This window comes from Borostomias antarcticus (assembly GCF_949987555.1).
Source record: "Borostomias antarcticus genome assembly, chromosome: 8".
In the NCBI taxonomy this organism is placed as follows: Eukaryota; Metazoa; Chordata; class Actinopteri; order Stomiiformes; family Stomiidae; genus Borostomias; species Borostomias antarcticus.
The window spans coordinates 19,492,013-19,509,045 of NC_140241.1; the positions used below are offsets into that span (position 1 = coordinate 19,492,013).

General features: G+C 45.6%; 3 protein-coding genes across 3 annotated transcripts; all 3 read left to right on the forward strand.

Annotated features, from left to right (window-relative positions):
* Positions 1–1,281: 1,281 nt before the first annotated feature.
* LOC311312546 (annexin A1-like) lies at positions 1,282–4,546 on the forward strand (the record flags this gene model as incomplete). The annotated part of the gene is made up of 10 exons (XM_084442507.1): positions 1,282–1,344; positions 1,506–1,608; positions 1,691–1,785; positions 1,924–2,037; positions 2,164–2,254; positions 2,645–2,781; positions 3,074–3,167; positions 3,552–3,647; positions 4,238–4,296; positions 4,394–4,546. The coding sequence occupies 10 exons, from the start codon at positions 1,282–1,284 to the stop codon at positions 4,544–4,546; spliced, it is 1,005 nt and encodes a 334-aa protein (XP_084298633.1).
* A 706-nt stretch (positions 4,547–5,252) lies between these two features.
* slc30a5 (solute carrier family 30 member 5) lies at positions 5,253–12,624 on the forward strand. The gene is made up of 16 exons (XM_084441804.1): positions 5,253–5,571; positions 5,810–5,932; positions 6,038–6,104; positions 6,198–6,283; positions 6,380–6,467; positions 6,988–7,075; positions 7,505–7,581; positions 8,573–8,743; positions 8,881–9,169; positions 9,704–9,912; positions 10,177–10,334; positions 10,464–10,593; positions 11,194–11,452; positions 11,598–11,824; positions 11,930–12,058; positions 12,396–12,624. The coding sequence occupies exons 1-16, from the start codon at positions 5,501–5,503 to the stop codon at positions 12,564–12,566; spliced, it is 2,343 nt and encodes a 780-aa protein (XP_084297930.1). The 5' UTR covers positions 5,253–5,500; the 3' UTR covers positions 12,567–12,624.
* Positions 12,625–14,459: 1,835 nt separating this feature from the next.
* Positions 14,460–16,776, forward strand: ccnb1 (cyclin B1; the record flags this gene model as incomplete). The annotated part of the gene is made up of 9 exons (XM_084442711.1): positions 14,460–14,480; positions 14,725–14,856; positions 14,938–15,048; positions 15,164–15,346; positions 15,535–15,693; positions 15,833–16,069; positions 16,152–16,292; positions 16,386–16,496; positions 16,651–16,776. The coding sequence occupies 9 exons, from the start codon at positions 14,460–14,462 to the stop codon at positions 16,753–16,755; spliced, it is 1,200 nt and encodes a 399-aa protein (XP_084298837.1). The 3' UTR covers positions 16,756–16,776.
* Between the last annotated feature and the right edge of the window lie 257 nt (positions 16,777–17,033).

The window sequence follows — 17,033 nt, forward strand, 5'->3', positions numbered from 1 at the left end:
GGGCCGCCATCCAAGGTGGGACCCCCTGAATCATTTCCTATCATCCCCCCTTAACCAGGCTCATGCAAACAAACAATCTAGCATGACAAACTGTTGACTCAATCCACAGTTATGGCATTTGGGAACATTGCACTATAGTTATGGTTTGACTATAGTTCTAGAATTGACTAAGCTTACAATTTGCCATGTGTCATCTACTGTTGTTGTAAAGAGAAAAAAATGTTTAAAATTATTGTATTTTGTAAAATAATATATTGCCACTGAATTCATATTTAACTCCCATTTGATAAAGACATTAATCTCTCCATTATGTTGAAGTGTTTCATATATACCTTTACCCCAGTTTAATGGCACATTCATGTACTGTACATGCACACCGTGGCTTTGTAATTCAATGAATGAGTCTGACAATAAATGTTAAAACACCTCGTTGGCATAGTAGCCCCAATGTCTCTCTTTCCTCTGTCACAGCTCTGTTCTGTCAGGCCTCACTACTACAGCCCTCACCTCTCATTCTCCTCATAGCACCAGCTGACGGAGTAACAGGGCACTGGTGTGCTCAATGCAAGGTGTTTAAACAATGTGTTTTCTTCCTAGAGAAAATGTTGAATGTCAGGTTCAGCCCTGTCACTTTGCAACAAGTATTGGAGAGGTTGAGCAACTCTGGAGAGGTGTACAGGATGTAGCTAACCAAAACCAACTAAATGTGTCGTCTAGATACTTATTTGCCATCTTGCTTTATACTGTATGTTATACAAATGTGTATTTCCTGAAGAAGCCACTATTCCTGTGAAATTTGAATCAATTTCAAGCAACAGACAAGCTTCATATGTAAGTAACTAAGACCACAGTCGCAAAACCGGTTGGTGCACCTGGAATCTCCGATGCTGATGGAATGTTGTTAGAATTGAATTGAATGTTGGCAGAACGTAGAACTGTCGGCCACCTCAGGTTGAAACAATGTGACACCTCCCTCAAGATCAGCTCCGCCTACTTGTGTAACGCAGAGAAGGTGAGAGGCCTCAAGGTGAGCTGTTCATGATTATAAACACCTGGCAATCACAGAGACTCAACACTCAAGAGCTCCTCAGTGAACAGGTAAGGATGTCAGAAAAGGAACATGTGGGATTATTTGTTTTAGTATTATGACCCAATTGCTTGTGAGAGTTAGATATCAGTATCAGTTGTAGAAAGTTACAATGTAGTATGGCATTCTTGGTTGTGGTGGTGACTCCTATGTTGCTATTGCATACAGTTGTCTCTAATTTCTTAGCAGTAAAGATGTCTTTCTTCAAGAAATTCTTCAAAAACATCATTCATGACAGGAAACCAGACACGGTCATGGTGAGTGCCGTTCCCCTGTCTAAATGCTCGCTGGTCAGTAGCATTGGCAGCCAACTCTGTAGACATTGCTACATCAATGGAATTTTGCCTCATAGTCTGTCTAGTTTGGCAAATTGGATATGATACCGACTGTATTTCAGAGTGCCTTTGCTCTGCTGTAGGTAAAAGGTAAATCAAAGCCTTATTATGGAACAGTCTTGCCATATCCATACTTCACCGCCAGCAGTGATGCAGCAGGTCTGGAGAAAGCAATTGAAGCCAAAGGTACAAAATAGCAGAGCACCCCAAAAACCTCTAAACCCACACTTGTATCCAAATTCCAAGGGTCTCATGTTTCTCTTTGCAGGAGTGGACGAGGAAGTGATCATATCACTTCTGGTGAAGAGGAGCAATGAACAGAGACAGCAGATCAAAAGAGTCTACGAGCAGTCTACTGGGGAGGTGAGACATTTAGGGCAGAGGAGGGTGTGATCTGGGTCCGTCAGGACCAGAATGTCTTCACCTCCTTCACTCTGACAAAAACGAACCTCTGACTCTCAAAACCAAGCCCCCTGGCTAACTAAGCCCATCTCCTCTCAGGCTCTGACCGATGCCCTGAGGTCAGCTCTGAGGTCGGACCTGGAGGACGTCGTCCTGGCTCTGCTCATGACCCCTGCGCAGTTTGACGCCCACCAGCTCAGAAGAGCCACAAAGGTTAACAACAACTTGTTCGTGTTTAAGCGCTGACTCATGTATTACTGTTTGTGTTTAAGCACTGACTCATGCATTACTGTTTGTGGTGCAACTTTCTGAAGATGCTGTTGTTGGTCTGTTCAACAGGGCCTGGGCACGCGTGAAGACACCCTGGTTGAAATTCTAGCATCCCGGTCGAACCGAGAGATTCACGACATCAAGGCGACGTTTAAGGAAGGTGTGTGGAAGTCTGTTCATCTCTTGCTATCAAAGATGCATTAAATGGGTAGTGTGCTATTTTGGACATTTATCCCTAATTGTGGTCTGTCTACCACGAACCTGAAACGGAGACATAATTTCACAGATCGTTCCAGTATTGAGCTAGCTGCAGTTTTTATGCAGGCTCTCACTGGGCTACAATGGAAGTCAATGGGGCATCCGTAAATGCGAGACAGGAAGCACAAGGTGTAATCTCACTGGCCTCAGTATGCTCTCCTGTGAAATGTAGCATAATCCAAATATTTGTAAATGTTTGGCATGGCTTGGTATGGATGTCCAAAATGGCACACTAGCCCATTAAAGTGTGTGTGTGCGTGTGTGGTGTGTGTTGATTGGGTCTCTTCCCCAGAGTACCAGGAGGAGCTGGAGGATGTTATGAAGTCTGAGACCAGTGGAGACTTGACGATTGCTCTGCTTGCCCTTCTGAAGGCCAACAAAGACGAGGACGATGAGGTGGACGTCGATCTGGCCAAGAGGGATGCAAAGGTATGACCTCTCCCTATTGTTAAAATGGTTGCACAGTAAAATACCGTAATTAATACTGTAATGGGCTGTATGCACAACTCCAGTACCTCATGAAATTAGACATGCTTCCTACACTATTGGATGAAGTGATTAATCAGGTGTGCCTGACTGCAGCACAATGATCAGGCACACATGATTAATCACTTCATCCAATAGTGTAAGACGGGAAATAGAGAAGCATGTCTAATTTCAGGAAGTACTGGAGTTGTGCCTATAGCCCATTACCAAAGTAAAGGGTGTGATTGTGTTGTAGGCTCTCTTTGAGGCAGGGGAGAACACGGAGGGAACCGATGTGAATGTCTTCATTGATATTCTCACCAGCAGGAGTGGTCCACAGCTGTCCAAGGGTGAGGTGGCTTACTCACTCACTCACTCAAATACACACAAACAGGATGTTAAAGTAATACTGATGACCAAACATACATGAATAAGATTCGCTGGGAGCCTTGAGCAACGCTACACACACGACACAGCTCTACACACACGACACAGCTCTACACACACGACAACACACCCGGAGGAACTGGACTAACCACACACACGCTACTGTTGACACACCCTGTGGGGGATAGAGCTGAAAAATACACAAGGACACATCGGTCCCTATGCTGGTCGTGAATGAATCGATTCAGAGATTCATATTCTTTTTTTGTCACGTAATGTACAGTGACACGTGACACAATTTACAAATTGCACAAGAAGTAATATGAATGTGTTTCCTTCTTTTTTAGCGTTCCAGAAATACTCAGAGTACAGTGATATTGACCTGCCCAAAGCTCTGGACATGGAGCTGAGGGGGGACATTGAGGACTGCCTCATAGACATTGGTGAGGACATCTCTTCAGGTTGACTTTTAATATGATAAATTCTGTGATGCCATACTGAACCTTGGTCAGTCTAGAGGTGACCGAGCCTTTGGGGGAGCGGCCCCTAGGCTCTGGAACAGTCTGCCCTGGCACATTAGGTCTGGAACAGTCTGCCCTGGCACATTAGGTCTGGAACAGTCTGCCCTGGCACATTAGGTCTGGAACAGTCTGCCCTGGCACATTAGGTCTGGAACAGTCTGCCCTGGCACATTAGGCCTGGAACAGTCTGCCCTGGCACATTAGGTCTGGAACAGTCTGCCCTGGCACATTAGGTCTGCTCAGACCATAGAGATTTTTAAGTCTTCTTTAAAGACTCACCTGTTCTCCCAGGCCTTCAACTCAGGTTGAGCTGGACACCCGGTGGCCCCTGTATTGTTCTGTGTTTTATATTTTATATTGTGTATGGTGTGTGATGTACATGTAGTGTTCTGTTGTGTGCTGTGTTTTGTTTCTCTGGAGCTGTACAGCACTTTGGTCAACCTCGGTTGTTTTAAATAACAGTTGAGTTGAACCGATACCAAATCTGTTTGTATGTTTCATTGGTTCTGCAGTGAAGTGTGCCTGGGGCAAGCCCGCCTTCTTCGCTGAGAAGCTCCATCTGGCCATGAAGGTACCAAATGACCTGCACTGGTACTTCCTCACCTCAGACGAAGGGTCATGAGGTCACCTCAAATGTTTACCTGACATAAATCTACCCCTCCTTGCAGGGCCTCGGCACGTGTGATGAGACTCTGATCCGGGTTCTGGTCAGCCGCTCTGAGGTGGACCTGAAGAAGGTGATGGAGGAGTACAGGTCCATGTATGGGAGACCCCTACAGGAGGCCATCATGGTGAGACACACTGCAGTGCGCTGTGGTTGATAATGGCTTCTGACTAATGACTGTAACGGACTGATTATGATGCACTGGTTTTTCTTTTACTTTTTTATAGGAGGACACGAAGGGACATTATGAGAAAATCCTGCTTGGCCTGTGCGGACCTCAATGAAGACTGAGATGCTGCTGAAATTGGGAACATGAGGTTTAGAATGTGATAAACTGTGAGCTGAATTCATAAGTCAAGTAGTTCAGCTTCTCATTGTGTAGTGAAAGTATTTGTATTTACTATTGAAGATATAATAAATATAAGCGCATTAACAGTAGTCCTTCTTCCTTTCTCAAAGACCTCCCCACAGTGATAAAAGCCCTCATAATTAGGCTACCTACAGTAGGCCTGGTGAAGAGATCAACATCAACAATCTCTAAAATGTTTGTGGTGCTGGGAGTAGATCCCCTGGACATTTCAAATAAAACATTGCATACTCCCTCACACTTCCCTCTGCTTTATTCTGTCTGTGCATTTTTGTGGCAGATTTATATGCAATAAAATTGCTTAGCGTTTTATATTGCAATTTTATATGACACTTTAAAATATGAAAATACCTACAGTAGGCCTACCTCAAAATGTTTACTGCTTTTGCGCAAATACTGAGCACTGTGCAGGATCGCGCAGGATGAAGGTCACGATGACTCATGTGTGACGTGTTATTTTTCATCGTATCCGGAAGCGTGGCCCTATTCAGCTGGGATCACCCATGGACGCAATCCTTTCTTTTTGAGTCCTTGTTTTTCTGAACTATTTAACTCATATCGGTTAGATGTGTATAGAATACCACCTCTATATTTTAAAAGAGGGAAGTCTTGCGGCTAGATATGTTTGGTTTAATCACGAGCACCAGCTGTGTAGTTAGCTAAACCCGGCCCAGAAGCCAAAGCCAAGGAACGGCTGATCACATTGCATGGAGCGTCTTCTCGTTGAGTTGTAAACCTCTGAAAATGGATGAGAAATACAGCAGCAATGTTCTGTCCGGTGGGAAGCTGGGGATGGTTGAAGTGCCGAATGCGAGGTAAGCAAAGGTTAGCGTATCTAACCTCGGCTGTCGGGTGACTATTCATTGTTGATGTGCTGTAGCTCTGTGTGGTTCTCTGACTGATGACTGAGTTTCAACCTCAACTGGGGCACCTGTTTCTTAATAGTTTAGAATGTGTCCCAGACTTTAAAATGAACTCGAGACCATGCCATATAGCTAGTTAAATCAGTTTTACTTGAGTGAACTGTTTTCTGAATGCTATTCTTGCTTTCAGGTTAACCAGATACATAGTGTTGCTGCTCGTTTCAAAGGTCTTGAAGGCACTTGGGATCTTTGAATCTTATGATGTTCTCAAAGTTGTGCATATTGTCCAGTTCATCTTCATTCTGAAACTAGGGTGAGTCTGTCCCACACTTCATCAGTTTGCCCTTTCCTTGTCATTAGAAGTTTCTATGAGCCCAATTTAAGAACCTTGAATATGTCCGTCTTTTATATTTTGCAGGTGTGCAGTGACCTTGGTTTTCTTCCAAAAACCCTTCTCTTCTGGGAAAGTCATTTCTAAAGGACAGGTGGGCTGCTTTTCTTCCAGGTCTCATTCATAGATAACATAGATATGTGGCAAAAACACTCTAGTAACCAATACTCTCTGCCTCCCGTTTCAGTGGATCAAGCTCTTCAAGCATTCTGTGATCAGCTGTGTCATATCGCTGCTGGGCTTCTTTGGGCTCACTCTCTGTGGACCTCTGAGGTATCGTCTCTCTCTTTCTAAAAGGACAGATGTGGATCCTGGTGTTATTGGTCTGAATGTGTATCTCTGACTCTGAGACTCTGCTCTCTCTCTCAGGACGTTGTTGCTGTTTGAACACAGTGACGTGGTGATCATCGCTCTGCTTAGCGTTCTGTTCACCAGCTCGGGAGGCGGGCCCTCTAAGGTGGGTACTAGGGTTGCAAATGTCAAGGAATTTCATTAATCAATAACTGTTAACCTTAACAAACGATAGTCGATTAATTGATAAGAACGTCCCACGCTGGACTGCGCTTTGCTCACTTCATTTTTGTGTCGTCTTCTGCTGTGTCGGTGAAATTTCCCGGCATCCCAATTAGCCTTCACTACATGGCGTTGCGCCCTCATGTGCAGTCAGACCCTAAATCATGATTACATTTCACGCAACTCCCGTTGATAACGTTCTGTTCCATTAACAAGCAATTAATCGAGTAACCAAATCTTACTCGAGTAAATTATTATCTGCAATTAATCGATTGTCGATTAACTATTAACATCCCTAGAACCTAACCCTAACATCCCTAGAACCTAACCATAACATCCCTAGAACCTAACCCTAACCCTAACATCCCTAGTAGGTACAGATGGATACTTCAGACATGTTATCTTCCTCTCTGAATGACACACATACCCTAACTAACCCCTTATCCCTTAACATTCCTTTACAGACCAGAGGCGCTGCGCTCTTCATCATCGCAGTCATCTGTCTCCTCCTCTTCGATAACGATGACCTCATGGCAAAGATGGCGGAGCACCGTATCCTTTGACTGTCACATGAGCTCCATCAGAGCGGACGCCGTAACAAGTAGGGAGAGGAGTGGCTGGAGCACTCGGCTTTAGAGCCTTTTATTGAGGTGCAGTATAAGGTTTCGATCAGTACATCTTCACTATGACCTGATGAAGATGTACTGATATGGAAATGTTGTCAAGCTTATACTGCACCTTAATAAAAGACTCTAATAGCCGAGTGCTCCAGCGACTCCTCTCACTACTTGTTCCCACTGATGTCCCGCTCCTGAGAAGCACCGGTCAGCCTGCTACAGCTGAGGCGTGGCCAGACCCCTGGATTAAGGACGCCATAACGTCTCTGTCCCAGAATCAGGCGCTTATTCTGAAATGTGTGTTGTTTCTTCGGTCACTCAGAAGTATCATACCTGTCTTATCCTTAATCCTTCTCCCATCTAGCTGAAGGACACCATGACAGCGCCCTCACTCACGCGCTCTACACCGCCATTGCCTTTCTGGGGGTTGCGGATCACAAGGTAAGCCTATCAGTCCGTCCTTGTTCCATAACTGGGGTTCCAGATAGAACAGTTTCTCCTGTATCTCCTTCCTCCTCTCCTCCCTCCTCTCCTCCCTCCTCTCCTCGCTCATCTCCTCCCTCCTCTCCTCCCTCCTCTCCTCGCTCCTCTCCTCCCTCCTTGTCTCGCTCTGGGCAGCACATAGCTCAGGAGGTAGAACGGCCGGCTGGGTTCCATCCCAGCTTCCGGAATGTGCCAAAGTGTCCTTGAGCGAGACGCTGAACCCCAAAATCACTCACGTGCGGCACTGTGGCGTAGTACCTAGTACTGTCACCTCACTGTGGCGTAGTACCTAGTACTGTCACCTCACTGTGGCCTAGTACCTAGTACTGTCACCTCACTGTGGCCTAGTACCTAGTACTGTCACCTCACTGTGGCCTAGTACCTAGTACTGTCACCTCACTGTGGCCTAGTACCTAGTACTGTCACCTCACTGTGGCCTAGTACCTAGTACTGTCACTTCACAGCAAGAAGGTCTCCGAGCCTCTCTGTGTGGAGTTTGCATGTTCTCCCCGTGTTCGCAAGGGTTTCCCCCCAATATGAAAAACATGCAGAAGAACAGATCGCTAACGCTGTCCGTCCCTGACGAAGACAGACAGGAGCACTTGGCCGGTCCCTAGGGCGTGTCCCAGCATGCACGCTGCCTACTGGCTGCCCTTGGGGGAAGAAGGTCAGGATGGGTTAAGAGAGAAGTTTCATCGGTGGACGCTCCAGCCGTGTGTGCGTGTGTGCGTGTGTGCGTGTGTGTGTGTGTGTGTGTGTGTGTGTGTGTGTGTGTGTGTGTGTGTGTGTGTGTGTGTGTGTGTGTGTGTGTGTGTGTGTGTGTGTTTCACCACCTACACCGTGTGATGTGCCTTCTCTCACCGTGGGATAAATAAAGATGTTTGTTGTTTTTGTTTGTCCTAACACTCAGCAACGTTATGCTTTTTGTCCCTTCTCTCTCTCTGTTCAGGGCGGTGTTGTGTTGCTAGTGGCGTCCCTCTGCCTGAAGGTGGGTTTCAACACAGCCTCCAGGAAGCTGTCCGTGGAGATCGGGGGAGCCAAGCGCCTCTATGCCCTGTCCAACCTGGTCTCCGCTATGGTCCTGCTCCCCTGGGTCATAGTGCTCTCCGCCACCACAGAGGTAAATGCAATACATTAAATCTGTAGGCGTCTCTTGTGTTTCTTCTGAGAAAAGTTAAAAAACGGTAACAAATTTGATTCTGTCGAGTACAAAATGAAAATAGATAGCATTACAGAAGTGTGATTCTCATTGTCCAGAGCAAGGTGGAGTCATGGTCGGCTCTCATTCTGCCATTTGGGATGATCATCTTCTCGGTGATGATCCTGGAGTTCTACGTGGAGTCTATCTGCGTCACCAAGATGGAGGCGCCCAGATGCGCCCGCTACGGCGCCATCTTCCTCTTCCTCAGTGGCCTGCTGCTGGCCAACTTCTGGACCCACCCCCTGACTGACCAGCTGCGCTCCGTGAGCAAGCCCCCCCAGCAGGGCAGCATCGAGCACGTGCTCTCCGGAGGGGTGCTGGTCAGCGCTGTCTTCTTCATCATGGGTGAGTGATAGAGTTGCAAATTACAAGGAATTTCATTAATCGATAACTGTTAACCTTAACGAACGATAGTCGATTAATTGATGAGAACGTCCCACGCTGGACTGTGCTTTGCTCACTTCATTTTTGTGTTGTCTTCCTCTGTGTCGTTTAAATTTCCCAACATCCCAATTAGCCTTCGCTACTGTACATGGCATGGCGCCCTCATGTGCAGTCAGACCTTAAATCATGATTACATTTCACGCAACTCCCGTTGATAAAAAGTTCTGTTCCAGCAAACAATTAATCGAGCAACCAAATCTTACTCGAGTAAATTCTTAGCAGCAATTAATTGATAGTCAATTAACTATTAACATCCCTAGTAAGTGACAATGTCCTCAACCCAACTCAAAATTTATTTATAAAGCACATTTAAAACGACTAAAATCAACCAAAGTGCTGTACAGTCCAATGTCCTGCTCGACTGAGGGTCTGTAAACTTGTCCCTCGCTGTCGTTCTCTTTTTCCCGCTCTTTTTCCCGCTCTTTCCCCCTCCAGCTGACAGCATATTATCCTCCCCGTCCAAGAAGGGTCAGAAGGGGACGCTGGTGGGCTACTCCCCCGAGGGAACCCCTCTCTATAACTTCATGGGCGACGCCCTCCAGCACACGTCTCAGTCCATGCCGCGCTTCATCAAAGACTCCCTCAAACAGATCCTAGAGGAGTACGACTCCCGACAGATCTTCTACTTCCTCTGTCTCAACCTGGTAAGATGAGCTTCCATTAAAATGATTGAATATCCGATGCACTTTCTGGGTAATGCCATTATCAGTAAAAGATTTGGACGAGAGGTGAGGAATCGTGATATTTCTGTAATTACCTTGATGCCCAATTCAGTTTTATTTGTGACTGCTAATCTAAAAGTTTTTCTCTCGTAAATTGCTTTGAACCTTTGGTGTAAAAGAAGAAAATTATTTTCATCAACTTCTAGCAGTTGGGATATGCGTATGAATGACTGCTACATCCAACAGGCCTTCACGTTTGTGGAGCTGTTTTACGGCGTGTGGACCAACAGCCTGGGTCTGATCTCTGACGGCTTCCACATGCTGTTTGACTGCTCTGCCCTGGTGCTGGGCCTCTTCGCTGCCCTGATGACCCGCTGGAAGGCCACCCGAATCTTCTCCTACGGGTAAGAGCTCGTCAGTAAGGAGACGCAGATGGACTTTAAAATGACTCAACCTTCAGGTATTTTCAAGTCCAGTTATTTAGATGTTATGGTGGATTCAAAGATAATATGATGTGTTTGTTTTTTTTGCAGGTATGGTCGAGTTGAGATTCTCTCCGGGTTCATCAACGGCCTGTTCCTCATGGTCATCGCGTTCTTTGTGTTTATGGAGTCTGTCACGCGACTTGTAGACCCTCCCAACATCAACACAGACATGCTGACAGTAAGGGACTATTTAATAGTTTGTCAAGTGTTTGTGAATGTACTTATTTGCAAGAAAACATTTGCTTCAGTTTTGATATATTGTTGTGTTTCTCTCACAACATAGTATCTCACAACATAGTATTATTGATAATACTATTGGCTTGTATATAAGAACGTACAGTCTAATTTACATTCACATATAAAATCGTTAATGAGAGAAGTTTTGCCCGATAGGGACCTGATATTCAGGATCAACATTGAAATAACTTCCGGAGAGGGGGACTGGCTCGCCTGACAGGCAGGCCTGGGGGGCATGTTCACTGGAACGGATTTCATATTTGATCCACCTGACTGTTTCCTCGTGGTAGCAGGAGTGTGATGGGAGATAATGTGCTGAATGGAATATTCCGGTGGGCAAAGTTAATTTCTAGAGGCATAATCGTTGGTTTTTTGCCAGGTCTCTGTGGGGAGCAGGGAACTCAGACTTTGGTGATGGAGCTAATGTAGGCCGAACCGTGGGTACAGGAGATCCATGGGGAGGCGTCGGGCGGTTGACCAGGAGGGGATTCACCCCGCCTCAGGTCCTGGTTCTGTACTGATTTCCCTCTCTCTCCCTCAGCCCGTGTCGGTCGGGGGTCTCCTGGTCAACCTGGTGGGGATCTGTGCCTTCAGCCACGCCCACTCTCACGGTTCCTCCAAAAGCACCTGTTCATCTCAAGACCATGGCCACTCCCACCACGGGCATGGGCACGGCGAGCACAGTCACGGGGGCCACGGGCACTCTCACGGGGGGCACGGCGGACACGGACACAGCCACGGCAGTAGCCACGGGCACTCCCATGGGTCAGGGGGTGGGGGCATGAATGCCAACATGAGAGGTGAGTGCTTCAGGATTTAGGCTGCTGGATTTAGTTGAGATGGGCATACTATGCTAAGTAGTCAATATTTAATTGTAGTGAAAACATCACGTAAATCAGTGTAAGGTATTCATTATTGTTTTTTTCCTCTTTAATTGATCCTCAGGTGTGTTTTTGCACGTGCTTGCGGACACACTGGGAAGTGTGGGAGTGATCATTTCCACCATCCTGATTCGCCAGTTTGGATGGCTAATCGCAGACCCCATCTGCTCCCTCTTCATCTCCACCCTCATCTTCCTCAGCGTCATCCCCCTGCTGACCGACGCCTGTGAGGTCCTTCTCTTACGGACACCTCCTGAACATGAGAAAGACCTGAACATCGCCTTAGAAAAGGTCTGACTTCACACTCCTGTTGGAATCTAATGAACACACAGTTGATGTTTAGACTGCAGAATATGCAGGTAATCACTGTTTTAACTGTGGGGGCTGTTGTTTCAGATTGAGAAGATGGAAGGTGTGCTGTCCTACCGGGACTCTCGTTTCTGGAGACACTCAGCCAGTGTGGTCGCTGGAACTATTCACCTGCAGCTGATGTCAAATGTAGTGGAGCAGAGAATCATACAGCAGGTCAGTGAAACTGTCAACCATATCTTTGTGACTAAGTGACTAAGAGCATAATCTAGTGCTGAAGGCAAAGTGCAAGAATAGCAATATATTGTATTTTAGATTGCTATTCTTGCACTTTGCCTTTAGCACTAGATTATGCTCTTAGTCACTTGTTTTAGAAAGAAGATGCACTTGTGAGTTCTGGCAAGTAGTAGTACATTGGCTCTTCCTACGGTGAATGCAATTCTTAGTCACTTTGGATAACAGTGTCTGATAAATGACTAATGTAATCTTTTTTTCATTATTCATTACTGTGTGCTCTTTGATTCACAAACTATTTCCCTCTTGTCCTTTTTAGGTGACTTCCATTTTGAAAGATGCAGGGGTGAATAATCTGTCTGTCCAGGTGGAGAAAGAGGCGTATTTCCAGCACATGTCTGGCCTCAGCACAGGGTTCCACGAGGTCCTGGCCATGACGCAACAGATGGAGTCCATGAAATATCTGAAAGATGGGACATGTATCATGTAACTCTGGGACCAAATAAAATGTTATTACTTTTCTCTTTTTTCGCATTGAAATGTATATGTATGCTGTTAATGTAAAATAAAATACTATGGATTTTAATAATTGTTGTGAAATTCATTACCTCCTAGTGTCACGCTTGCTGGATTCTGATTTTTTCTATAATTTTTGTCTTGCAATTAGAGTGGAATAGACATTCCTGGAAGAATTAATCTCCATGAAAAGACCTTCAAATACTTGAGGGGGGCTGGATGTTGGATTTCTTTTTTTGGATGTAGGTCTTGTAGGAGAGGGAGCCAAGAACCTGTATCCCCACTTTAAAACGTCATGTCTGTCTAGTCAAATACCTTCTGTTCACCTGTCCTTTCTTTAGCCTTGACCGCTGGTTAGCAGGCTATAGCTTGGGCCCTAGTGACTGCTGGTTAGCAGGCTATAGCTTGGGCCCTAGTGAGTTGAGAAGGTTCTGGGTTGGGTTGGGTTCCTCCTGAGGCTCATTTGTGTGTCATGTGTGTCCAGTTAAAGAGTTGAAGTGCCACTTTGCCCACAGTTATGGTACTAGTAGTGTGCTGTTTCAGCTGGCTACTGGCCTTATAGGGGCAGCTTTAGTTTGGAGGACTGGGAGGGGACTGTTTTATGGAATTTTGTGCAAATATATAACTATAAAAAATATAACTATGCTAAAAATATAACTATGCTTTCATGTTTTCAGGGGACTTGCTTATCTGCACAAGTAGCCTTATAATTATTTTGGTTTCAATATTTTGACGTATATATTATGAACCCTATGGGTCTGTATAATTTGATTTGTTTGAATATATGTAGGCTATAGTTAGAAATTACATAGATTTCTGTTGCCATAAATCATATGGTGTTTTGAGGGTAACACCGAGGGTTGTTATAATGTAAAGGGGATTTGACTCTGTCCAAAATTAATTAACATGTAGGCCTACAAGAAAAACAACGTAAAACGTGAAAGGTAAATTAAAAAGTCCCAAATCCACGATAGGAATAAAAATGTTTTGGCGTCAACGTAACGTGCAAGTGCTGTCCCACTCCTTTTTATACATTTTAGAGCCCTTAGCCCAGGGGTGTCAAACTCTGGCCCGTGGGCCAAATTTGGCCCGCAGTGTAATTATATTTGGCCCGCGAGGCAATACCAAATGACTACTAGAGCTGGCCCGCCAGTATTTGATTTTGCATGTCTGCACTATTAAGTTATATATTGTATGGTAATAAGCGTTGCTTGTTCCATATTCAATGTTAAAGCAAAACTTGTTTGGGTCCATATTAACATTTTCATTTGTTCAATGTTGGCCCGCGACTTTGTTCAAGTTTTAAATTTTGGCCCACTGTGTATTTGAGTTTGACACCCCTGCCTTAGCCTCTCACACTTATCCACTTCACAGGTGACGTCAATAAGTCTGTGAGGGTTCAGGGCTTGAAGGTTTAGGGGGGCTGTCAGGGGCATTGGGACTGGCCCATAGCGTCAGAGTATAAAATGCCATTTAATCCCATTGACATTCCATACTCTTCCCCATATTCTTTGATATTCTTTGTTGTTTTTAAATGTGCGCTATAAATAAAGTGGTATGGTATGGTATGGTATGGTATGGTATGGTATGGTATGGTATGGTATGGTATGGTATGGTATGGTATGGTATGGTAGCGTTCATTTCTAGAGAGGAGGTGACGCAACAGAGCTGAACCCAGTCACGTGATTACGGGTCGTCCTAGAAACGCATTCTAAGCAGCTGCAGCCAATCCAATCAAATGGCAGAGAGTTTGGAACGCAGCGAATGAGATTCGAGCCAGCCAGGATTTAAACCAAGACAATACAGCCTTTGGTTGTGCTGCATTCAGTGTGCTTTTACTCTCTACAGAAGCAACACAGCTTTCGAGATGGCTCCCCGCATGACCAGAGTAAGTTTGTGTACAGTATTTTTGCTTTTACGATAATCTTTTAGTCTAAGTAACATTGTTGTGTTCCATTTAGATTTTTGCTCATGCTTTCGGAATTTAATCATCAACTGAGTAACGCTAGCCTCGAGCTTGTGTCTGGTCAGCTATTGCTCGTGATATCCATGTCGATATGTGCAGAACTTCGGTCGTATACATTCCATTGCACCGTGGAGGAAACTAAACATGGTTTGATTCTATTTTGTAGAATCGCATCGCTTCTTCTGAGAACCAAACCGCTATCGCGGGCAAGGCTGTGCTGGGGAACAAGACGAGGCCGCGAGCTGCGCTTGGTGAAATCGGAAATAGCGTTGCCGTTCCCGTACAAGGTCTGAAAAAGGTAACGTTAAGATTTGCTTACTACTTACTGTTCTCAACTCGGTCGTCAAGCTACTACTCGTACTAAAAACGGTATTTGCAGGATGCTAAGGCGGCAGCCCCAAAAGCGGTTGTGAGGAAGGCCAGCACACGGGTGGAGAAGGCCCCGGAGGTCCAACAGCCCAAGAGACATGTTGCCCCTGTTGAGCCAGAGGTGTGTTTTTTTTGGACTGGTTATTAATGACTTTAACTGAGCAGTGGTTTGATTCTATATTGTCTGATTTTGGGCACAACACCTCATTTAATATGAATGTTTTCTTGCTGACCAGGTTCTTCCCGAGCCCCTGTCTCCCACACCGATGGAGACTTCTGGCTGTGCCCCCAATGACCTGTGCCAGGCCTTCTCCGACGTCCTGCTGGACATCAAGGATGTCGATGCCGACGACTACGACAACCCCATGCTCTGTAGTGAATACGTCAAGGACATCTACAAGTATCTCCAGCAGCTTGAGGTTGCCATTTTGTTTTAGGACCTTTGTGTTGCACTTTGTCGATGCTTTTAATGTCTCATGTAAAGCCCTTTGAATTGCCTTGTTGCTGAAATGTGCTTTACAAAAACTTGTGCCTTTAGTCAGATTTGTGGCAAGTTGTGTTTTAAAAATCGCTGACTTCATGTTGTCTTTCCATCGTTTCCCTGTAGGTTGAACAGGCCGTCAGAGCGAACTATCTGGAGGGACAGGAAGTGAGCGGCAACATGCGCGCCATCCTCATCGACTGGCTGGTCCAGGTCCAAATCAAGTTCCGTCTGCTGCAGGAGACCATGTACATGACTGTGGGCATCATTGACCGCTTCCTCCAGGTACAATGTTTAATTGTCTGTTTTTATATGGCAAGTGGGCAAAAAACTGGGCCAGTGACTGATATTGGCAGTAAATTGGGCCATTTTCTATAGCCTGCTTTCCTCGTGCTTAAAATGTATTATCCCGAAACGTTAACAGGATAACCCAGTGCCCAAGAAGCAGCTTCAGCTGGTTGGTGTGACGGCCATGTTCATCGCCTCGAAGTACGAGGAGATGTACCCTCCAGAGATCGCAGACTTCTCTTTTGTGACGGACCAGGCCTACACCACCGCCCAGATCCGGGACATGGAGATGAAGATCCTGAGGGTGCTGAACTTCAGCTTTGGCCGCCCGCTCCCCCTCCAGTTCCTGAGGAGGGCCTCAAAGATCGGCGAGGTCTGTTTGGTTACCGCCTGTCAACCATCTTGAGTTCACCCTCCAGGGCTTCCAAGTGTCTGATTTTGCGTTGCATCTCCAGGTGACCGCTGAGCACCACACCCTGGCCAAGTACTTTGTGGAGCTCACCATGGTGGACTACGAGATGGTCCATTTTCCTCCCTCGCAGGTGGCCAGCGCTGCCTGCGCCCTCACCCTGAAGGTCTTCAACTGCGGGGACTGGGTAAGATGCCAGATGTGCACTGTTATGGGTAGGAAGCCATTTTGGACTGCACTTATAGGTTTGCTGTTGGCTGACTTTGCTCTGTCCTGTCAGAACGTGACACTGCAGCACTACATGAACTACACAGAGGACAGCCTGGTCACCGTGATGCAGCACATCGCCAAGAACGTTTGCAAAGTAAACGAGAGCAAGACTAAGCATATGGTGAGATGTGGATTTTTATCTCCTTAATGTCTGTTGTGATGGTCTGATACGCAATGCTACATGTTTTGTTCGTTGCTAATCCAGACTTTTTTGTTCGTTGCTAATCCAGACTTTTTTAACCTGAATGTTGTCCCTGTGTAAATCTCTTGTCCAGGCGGTGAAGAGCAAGTACTCTACTCAGAAGCAGATGAAAATCGCCACCCTTCCCCAACTGAAGTCTTCGCTGATCAAGGACCTGGCCAAGGCGATTACCCTATGAGTTTAAAAATTTAAGCACCGTGTGCTTTTTTTGTACAGTTTTTGTAAGATTTGTAGCATGACTTTTATTGAATGTGGTTGGACGCAATTGTACATTCCCAACACATTAGGGCTTTTTTCCCTCCTTAAATGTAAATTGTTTTAAAGTTTTTACCTGTTGTAACTACTGGTTTTCCCCTTGAAATTCATTGTTTCCTTGTCAATCAAATGTTTCCTTGTCAATCAAATGTATCATATGATTCAAGACGTGTATAGTCATAATGCCAATAAAACGTTTTA